The 10510-nt window shown below is 36.0% G+C and overlaps 1 protein-coding gene across 1 annotated transcript; it reads right to left on the reverse strand.

Annotated features, from left to right (window-relative positions):
• Positions 1-3233: 3233 nt before the first annotated feature.
• On the reverse strand, positions 3234-4805 carry EAE98_011920 (uncharacterized protein; the record flags this gene model as incomplete). The annotated part of the gene is made up of 3 exons (XM_038959544.1): positions 3234-3916; positions 4028-4646; positions 4770-4805. The coding sequence occupies 3 exons, from the start codon at positions 4803-4805 to the stop codon at positions 3234-3236; spliced, it is 1338 nt and encodes a 445-aa protein (XP_038804083.1).
• Between the last annotated feature and the right edge of the window lie 5705 nt (positions 4806-10510).

Consider the following 10510-nt stretch of genomic DNA (forward strand, 5'->3'; position numbering starts at 1 on the left):
ATCTCAGCTTCCAAATATCACCCCACCCCACCACACCACACCAATCCATAAATATTTCCCAGCATTACCATACTATTTCCAAAAAAATTATCAAACTCAAAATACAGATACCTCCATAGCAGTAAACATATCTAAAACCTTTCTTATACACTAAATTCCTTTTGAAAAGCACCATTCATACATCTAATATTGTATACGATTGAACTTTGAAAGTCTCAGATATACATATAATTCTCAATGCTAAATTACTAGTTCATCAAACATCTATTCAATCGACTTCCTCTAACTCTCTAAATATTAGAATTCAAACCCTAGAAAGAAAAGAAAAAGAAAAGAAAAAGAAAAGAAAAAGAAAAGAAAAAGAAAAGAAAAAGAAAAGAAAAAGAAAAGAAAAAGAAAAGAAAAAGAAAAGAAAAAGAAAAAGAAAACGAAAATATAAAAGACGATGCAATATTACATCATGCTGAAATTTTTCAAACAATTTAAATAATGAGATGGGAGTCTATAATAAAATAATAAGCCCTCTCCTCTAAAAACTACAAATCTACCTACCTACATCATCTCACTTCCCAACTTCCAAACTTCCAAATTTCAAAATCAGATCACACAAAACCCTAGTTCCTCACACTCTCTCTCATTACCCAAGAAAAGCCCAACCTCCAGCTCCAATCCATGCTCTCAATAACCCTATCCTCAATAAAATATAATATGATTCAACCTACCTCTCATTCCCAACCCCAAGAACAACACCAAACCCAGCCACCTCTCTCCAGAATCCCCACTCCTTCATCTCTCACCCCCTCATTCTCATTCTTATTCTCGCAAGCCCGAACTCAAGACTCCAACCCCAATCCAAACCCAGAAATAATATCAAATCTAAAACAAAAACCTAAAAATACAATATCTTCTCATTCATTCCAATTTCCAATTTCCAATTTTCGAATCTCTATCAACTTTCTACGAAGTATCTAGCATCTAAACTAATCAATATTATCTTATACATATTAATATTATATATATCTCTTCTCCTTAATCATTTGATTTATAAACTATATACTTTCTAGTAAAAATGAACTAAACTAGAACAGAGAAAAATCTTTAAACTACTAAATCAAATCAATTATATTAAACCATCATATCAAATCGTTATATTAAACAACTCAGCCCCCTCCCCCTCCTCCCCTCCTCCTATAAATCTCTTTTCTCTTCTCTTCTTATAACCAGTATTATAATTAGTATTTTCCGTATTTCAGTTATACCCTACTTTAGTAGTACGTATTAATATTTATTATAATATTTCAATAATTATTATTAAATTATATATTACTAAAAGTATTCTATATTTCAATAATATTGAATATTACTAACAATATATCGAAATATAGGATTTACATATTTCTATTTAAATATTATATATTTTAAATGATCTATTTCCTTATTAGGCTTAAAGTCAATCAAAATATATAATATTCGAATCAAAATATATAATATTCGAATCAAAATATATGAATTCCCGTATTTTAATATATCTTCAATATAGTTCTGTTTGTATAATACGTACGGACGTGAATATAATTAACTATTATACGTACTAGCGTGCGTATTATACTCTCTATATTAGTTATAGTAATACTATCGTATACTAATTACAATACTACTTATAACTAAATTCCAACTTCAATTACCTCATCCTATATCTCTCATTCTATATTCCATATCTCCTATCCCCATTCTCATTACTATTACTATTTAAAAATAAATTCAAATATAAATATAAATTCAAGTATAAATATAAATTCAAATATAAAATTAACTTTAAGTATAAAATTAATCAAGTAATAAATATAAATTCAAATATAAAAATAAATTCAAATATAAAATATAAATTCAAGTATAAAAATTAACTTCAAGTATAAATTAAATTCCCATCTCCTTTCCTTTCCTTTCCTTTTCTTTCCTCTCCTCTCCTCTCCTCTCCTCCTCTTTCCTCTCTTTTAGTAATTAGACTCATATACAAATCCTCATATCCCTATCCCTATATACCTATCCCCATATACCCATCCTCATCCCCATAACCCATCTCATATACCTATCCTTATCCCCCTTCCTATTCTTATATCCCCATCCCTATATACCCATCCCTATATAACCCATCCCTATAGATCTATTCCATCTATACTCCTCCCCTATTCCTCCTCCTATTCCTCCTCCTATTCCTCCTCCGATTCCTCCTCCTATTCCTCCTCCCATTCCTCCACCTATTCCTTATTTCCCTTCTCTAAATTCTCACCCTTCGCTTTCCAATTCCTTTAACTCTAACCTACTTACCAATCCAGTGCAGCCATCCCATCCATCCTAGAAAAGCGACCACACCCCCATCATTCATAAAACATATTTTATCTTATGTTATTATATCAACTGTAAATACTCTCCCCCCTTCTCTTTTTCCCCTCCCCTTTTACTATCTCTCCCCCTCTTTTTTCCCTCTTTTCCTCTCTCTCTCTCCACACCCAATCACCACCGCAAACCAATCCCTATTAACCCTCATCCATTAACCCTTAACAACCCCAATCCAATTCTCCCCCCATTAAATCAATTAATAAGCTTTAGATCATATTATATTCCATATTCATATTCATATTCATATTCATAGTTCATATTCTATTCATAATTCATAGTCATATTCATATTCAATTCATATTCATAGTCATATTCATATTCAGAGTCATATCATATTCATATTCATATTCATATTCAATATCCATATCCACATCCTCCTTTTCCTCTCTCCCTCTTCTCCCTCTCTCCCTCTCTCCCTCTACCCCTCTCCCCCTCTCCCCCTCTTCAATTTCCCTTTCCTTCTTTCTTTCCAACCTACCTACCTACCTACCTATCAACCTATACCTAGATACCTAATAAACTCTTTACAAAAGCAAATCCTAACTCAAATCTCTATAGCAAACTATTAATAATATAATATAACAACAACATGTCAATATAACAATATAATTTCCTTTTATTTTATTCTCACTATTGTTCATATACATGCATCTACACATATAATTTATACATCCACGCACGTATACATGCATCCACACATCCATTCATCAAATAACAATCCCCTTTCAACAAATGAGATTCTCAAAAAAAAATTCCTGTATGACGCACTAGAGCATACAATTTTCAAAATACATATACACACAAATCCTTCTTCCTCTCCCTCTCCCTCGCTCTCAACCCAACAATCCTTTATCCGCACCCTCATTTTTCCCCCTCGCATCCACCACCACCTCTCTTGCTCCATCCTCCTCAAAAACATATCTCTCCCACCTCTGCGTCACCTTCCCACACCACGGATCCACCCACTTCGTCCAAGCATTCGCCATCGCATACAAAATCACAAACCAAACCAACAACATGCTATACCACCTAAACCTTCCACACATATGAAGTACGCCCCTCACAGTCTCCCCCTTCTCATTCACCGAATCCTCCGGCATCGAAACCCCATACAACATCCAAATCAACAACGTTCTCAAGAGCGTTCCATGAATCAAATACACCGCAAATGAATTTTTGCCAAACCAGAGTAAATATTTATTCGCGAGGAAATCTTTACACAGGGGGGAGAAATGGATTCCTAGCGCGATAAGTTCGAGACCGAGTCCCGAGTAGAAACGAGGAACATCAGGATCATTGGGGAAGATCCAGAGTGAGAGATTATAGAGGGATTGCGACCAGGCTTGGAGTTCTGGTTTTCCTTCAGGGTATGAGGCAAAGATTAAACCGAGGACAATGAGTGAGGGAGCCAGGTAATAGCGGGGCCATGTGACGGTTTTGAGCCACTCGATGTGGGGTGGATGTTGAGAGAGATCTGAGAGAAATGTTCCAAAGAAGAATTGCATTCCGAATGCAGCTGAGGGATAATTAGTATTTGAGTTATTTTCATGGGGAAAGAGAAATCAAGAAAAATCCAATCCAATTCAATCCAACCCAACCCAAAAAGAAAAGGAAAAAAAAAACTTACAATCATTCGCCACATAGAAATAAACAAACAATGCCATACTAGACATCATTCTATACCTCGCCTTCATAGCCGCAGTCCCCAACATGAAAACATAAACCATCATCGCACCCTTCAACAACGGCAACAAAGTCCACTGATTCCCATCATAAATATTCCAGCCGCGCGTCCACGTCGTAATCAAATGATACAACAAACTCTTGACGGCATCTCCAAAATACGGCGTGATATCCGGACTCGTTGCTTCAATCCACCAACTATCCGATCTCTTGGCCACCTTGTAAATCCCAAACTGACACAGGAACCAAATAATCGTCGTCGCAATGGTCGTGGGCAAAACCAGACGCGGCACCCGACGAAACGCCGAGCGAGAAATCGTATTGAAGCATGCCGTTTGATTACCCGCGCGACATTGGCGGATGGGTTTCAGGGCGCAGACGTACCCAGTGACGAGGGAGAAAATCGTGACTCCAATGCGACCTTGAGGGAGAATGCGCAGGATGGGAAGTTGGAGGAGTCGTGGACGGAGTCCTTCGCCGGAACTGGGGAGGAAGAGATCGGGATCAAAGGCTCGTGCGATATGGGTTGCGACTACGAGGAGGGATGCGATTCCTCGAAGACCCTATTTTATTTTTATTTTGGTTAGATTTGATGGATGGATGTTGATGTATGTAATTGATGTGATTGATGTGATTGATCAATTGAGTACATGAGTATAGAGGAATTGAATGTGAATAAAACTTACATCAACCCATTTAACATTTTCCGTCTTGACCGACATGATTATGCCAATGATGAGGATTTGACGATGATTTGACGGCAGACAAAGAGTAACCTTGTAAACTTTATAATTTCTCAAACTCCACCTTCATCGACCGGAGATGCATTCAAATTCGAATTCGACAATTATAAAAAGAATTCCTCGAAGAAAATATATGAATGAAGAAAGAAAGAAAGGAAAGAAAAGTTGGTCAAGAAGGAGATCCAAAGACCATGCAGATAGATATCTGGGTAGGTACCTGGGTATATCGATAGAGATAGAGATAGAGATAGATATGAAAGAAGAAGCCGGTCACTCTTTCTTATCCTGTTTTATCGATCCCCCAACCGCTTGCTGCAAATGAGGCAGGTAGGTATCTTCGTCAAGTGTACCTATAGAAATGAATCTTTGCAGAAGAAATTTCCTGTGTGTAGGTAGGAATTGAATGAGTGTAGAAAAGATGTCTTGATCTTAAGGATTTAATCAATTGATTGAGAGGAAGAAACGTGAGAAGAGAGAGAGAGAGATCAAACAAAAATGAAATCCAATGGAAGATCAAATGAAAAGAAGTCTGGGTTTCAATCGAATCAAATGCAAATGCAAATGCAAATGCAAATGCAAATCCAAATGCAAATCAAATATCGAGGCACTGATTATATGTACCGGTCACACATGGAGAAATGAAAAGAAGGTCAAGAAGGAAAAGCGGATCTGGATGTACCGGTACTCCCATATGATATGAGTAGGATATGAGATGAACGGAGTGTGTACAATTGTAGACAAACGGACAGTGTTTGTATGTATGGGGTATGTGTGTATATACCCTTCAAGGTATTGATTGATTGGGTGATTTATTTGGTAAAGATGTGCGTATCTACCTCGTCTCCCTCATCTACCTACCTCCCTACCTAGTAATTAATTCCAATCAATCTATCCATCAGATACATCAAATCAATCAAATCAAATCAAATCAAACTCAATTCAATTCAAGAAATCAAGCACAATACTGCATGGAAAAACATGTAACACGCACGCATCGCATCGGATAACAAGCATAACAGGCAAGGGAAGTTGCATGAACAGATGGGATGCGGATGAATGAGAGAGAGAATGAGAGGTCAAATCGGATGAGGATCTAAAGACCGAAAGCTCGTGCTGGAGAGATTTACCTACCTAGGTAGGGAGGTAGCTAGTGGGTGAGCGGGCGAGGCTGGCTCGGTTGGTGAGCTAGAGTCTTGGTATCTGGTAAATGAATGCCGGGGTCTTTATTTTCTCCTGGGGTGACCAGGGTTTACGTATGTCCTTGAGGGGAGTTATCTATGTAAGACATCACGTCATTGGAAGATGGATGGATGCGATGGAAGATCTATTGGTATGGTATGTGGATGATTGAATTGAGTTGTCGTCGATAGATATTTTGTAGATTTTGAGTTTCTGTGGCAGTATCGAGTAGATGTGATATGATATGAGAGAATGGTATAAAAGGGGATGTACGGAGTAAGCGGAGATATGAATGGAGTATAAAAAGAGTATAATTAGAGTATGAATAGAGTATGAATAAAGTACAAAGTATAGAATATGAAAATCTCCATGAGAATGAGACCAAGCAGTCGTATACTCCACACTCTACGAGATATACAAAAATACCTACGTCGTATAAAGATGGCGATTATCATATCCCATACCGATTCAAAGATTACACATGGATATGTACAGTAGTACTTACTTACCACTTAGTCAAACCATTCCGACATCCGACTTGGAATCTTTTGATTCGCAGTCCAAGCCCAAAGTGTGGATTCTTTAATTTCTCACTCTCTTGGTATCTCTCGCATCTAGCACCAACCGGTACATCTCACCCACTCTCCACTCAATGCACTCAGCATTCGAAGAGTCGCTGGAACGTTTCACCTGCTTCTTTTATTTTTCCCTCTGAAACTTACTCAATGATAGTATCGCGCTTGGAGATTCTAGTGCTCACTCTAGTTCCCCTTCTAGTTCTCCTTCTAGTTCCCAGTCTAATGCTCATTCTAATTCTAGACACCCAGTTCTCCTTCCGAAACATTCATTCAATGCTTACGTATCCCTAGCTTACCGAACGAAACTAACGACATATCGACCAACAATACGAGTACCGATGCTCAATCCTGTGAGTTTCTCGAACGCGAGATGGAGATGATCATAAATCACAATGGATGATGCATTTATTACAGAGTAATCAGGGTGTGATTTAACAAAGGAAGGATTCTCTTCCGGGTCCGAACGAAAAGAAACGGAAAGAGACGTACGAGCCGTCCGCTGTCAAACGTGATTAGAGTCGGGGAGTACAGGATACTATACTTGAAGGGCGTTAGTGTCAGGGATGTTCTCCACTTTTCTTTTTCAAGATTGAAGTTTGTTTTTGGTGATGGTGTGTCACGTGTGATTGTGAGTATGCATGTGTATGTGCATGTGTAATATGTATATGTATGTGGGGTTCATCATAATCATTAGGGTTGAAGAAAAAGACGGAGATGTAGTAGTACAGTAAAACCTCTCCATAAGGATACTGGTTTTTGTAGTCTTTTTTAAGGATATATAGAGGTATCCTTATATAGAGGTTCCGCTTAATCCCGATATAGTAGTAATTTTCTTCCGATTAGTAGTAATCTTCTTCCGATTAGTCCCGATCGGGCAAACTCCGTGACATTTTTAGAGTTTCAATAAAATCTCTCTAAAATCCAAATATATTTATTAAATTCTGATAATTCTATTGATTTACTAAAGATACACGTAATCCTGAAACCGAAGAATATAAGAATATCCTAATAGAAAGGTTTTAAGGATATAGGCTTTTTTTAGGCCTAAAATTTTTTGGGACCGAAAAATATATCCTTATAGAGAGGTTATCCTTATAGGGGGGATCCTTATGGAGAGGTTTTACTATAGTAGTATGTATATATTATATATATTGATATACAGAGTATAAATTATACTTCAACTTTATCTAATATCTCCCTCTCCCTCCTATTCATTAATTCCTTTATTCATCTATTCATTTATCTATTCATCTATTTATTCATTCATTCATCTATCTATTTATTCATCTATTTATCTATTTATTCATTCATCTATTTATTTATTTATTTATTCATTCATCTATTTATCTATTCATTCATCTATCTATTCATTTATCCATCCCTCAATTAATCAATCCCAACTCCTGTTCATCCCAATCCCAAACCCCAACCTCCAACCTCTAACCTCAAACCTCTCCCTAAACGCTAAACCCCTATCCAAATACCTATCCAAATACCTACATACCAAGAACCAAGAACCATTCCCATAACACCAAGACCCTCCCTCCTCCACCTTATGCATAATTCAAGAACCCTATCCCATTCATCTCATCCATTCTATCCATTCTATCCATCCACTCACCATCACTTTTCAAACTCTCCAACAACTTCATCTACATAGGTGCATTACGTAACACAGCAATTTAACCCCTGAATATTATCTCGATACGGAGTACACTGGTGGTATCGTACTCGTAACCCGATTTATCCATCTTACCCCACATCCACATCCATTTTACATCTTCTACGATTATCAGCAATGGATAGGGCTCATGAAAGTAACCTTATCATCAACCTTAACAAAAACAAAAACCCATGAATCAACTTCTTTTCTTCTCGATTCCTTATTAGTATTTTCTCTATAGATTCGAGAATTAGATAATCACTATGTATTTTTTATTATAATCAAGTCATACCATATAGTTGAGTATATTTATATATATCTTTTCATATACTTCATTCTCATTCGTAGCTCAAATCTTTCAATTGCTAACTAAATTCGCAGTGTATATCTATTTTGTATTATGGTTTGATGATAAGTTGTATAAGATCTTACCTAGGTAGATAGTTCAATTATACATTTATCATATCCATTCATCTCTCTTCATTCTGTACAACTACACCCTCACCTCAACCTCAACCTCAACCTCAACCTTCAAACCCCATCTCATCTCATCTCAACCCTCTCTTCTACCATCACTCATCTCAACCCTCTCTTCTACCATCATACCATCTCCACATCGTACTCGTACACAATACAATACAATACAATACAATACAATACAATACAAAACTCCATCCATATTCCCTCCATGCTCCCTCCATTCATCTACACACACATACACCATCCGTCGATCCATCGTATTCAATGCCAACCCTCCCCAAGCCTCCTAATCTCGTACTCTCGTACTCTCGGTCCCGAGATTTCTAAGGTATCTACCAGTGTCTCTGTAGGTAGGTATCTACGTGATATGCGTGATGGCTCATCACAGCCTTAAGTTCAAGGCTAGCTTGAACTTGGTGATTATTATTATATAAGAGATAAAGAGATCCCTTAAGAGTCTCTTTCCTCTTTAGCTTTCTTATTCTACTTATTAACCTCTATAATATGCTCTAGTATGTGATCGTAATACTAGGTCTTTATTTCTATCGATCTTTTAAATTCTTTTTTTTTTCAATTTAATTATAATATGATATAATATAAAGCTCATGAGTTGAAGATCGCGAAATTATATATATCTATCTAAATACCTATGTCTATATAAGAGAAAAAACAGGCTGGAATTGATTAATATATAATATCTCTGTTTATATATTATTTTAGTAAGAGTATATATACTATTATATAGTGGTTAATTCCAGTCTGTTTTTTCTTTTATATAGAGTCTATCTTTTTATTAATTCTATTTTATTTCTTTTATATCTTTCCTTTCTCTCTTTCTTTCTTTCCTCTTTCCTCTTTTCCCATCTCTATAAATAAAGCTTATCTTATCTTATCTTACTTTATACATTTACATCTACATCCACCTCCACCTCTATATCCACAACAAAACCAGAACCCCTAAAGATACCCAGCTATAAACAACTAATCAACTAAGCAAGCCCAGGACGTGCAATCATATGTAATACAATACAATAATCTTACAATTCAATATACTCACTCGCTGATCTGTTTATTCAGCTGGTGTTTGTTTGTTTGTTTATCTGGTTAGCGAGAGGGAGGGGGAGGGAGGGGAAGGGAAGGGAGGGGGAGAGAGGGAGGTGGGGTATCTGGGTTTGTGTCTGGATTTGTGTCTGGATTTGTATTTAGATTTGGATTTGTATTTGGATTTATATCTGGATTTGGATTTGGATTTGGATTTGGATTTGGATTTAGATTTAGATTTGGATTTAGATTTAGATTTAGATTTGGATTTAGATTTAGATTTGGATTTAGATTTGAATTTGGATTTGGATTTGGATTTGGATTTAGATTTGAATTTGAATTTGATTCGTTTTATTCTGTTTCTTAAATACTAAGATTAAAAAGAGAGTATAATTAAAGAGTAATATAAAAGAAAAAAATGATAAATATTAATAAACAATAAATAGAAGACAACCTATCATCTCAAATACAAAAAAACCGAATACAAACTCAGAAGAAAATATCTACTACGTAATAGTCGGCTCTTATAAACGGCCGACTAATTCCTAATCGGGAAAAGCGAGTATTCCCGGAAAGCGAGTGTCCCTGTAAGATTTTGTTATAGATTTTGTGATTTTTATTGAAAATATATGAACTTTATAAATAAAATTATCAATTTTGAAGTAATTTAAAAGACTTTAATATTATTAAATAGCTATTATTTAAGTAAATATAGTTTTAGATTTTTTTTTAAAATCATTCAA

This window comes from Botrytis deweyae (genome assembly GCF_014898535.1).
Source record: "Botrytis deweyae strain B1 chromosome Unknown BDEW_055, whole genome shotgun sequence".
NCBI classification, from domain to species: domain Eukaryota; kingdom Fungi; phylum Ascomycota; class Leotiomycetes; order Helotiales; family Sclerotiniaceae; genus Botrytis; species Botrytis deweyae.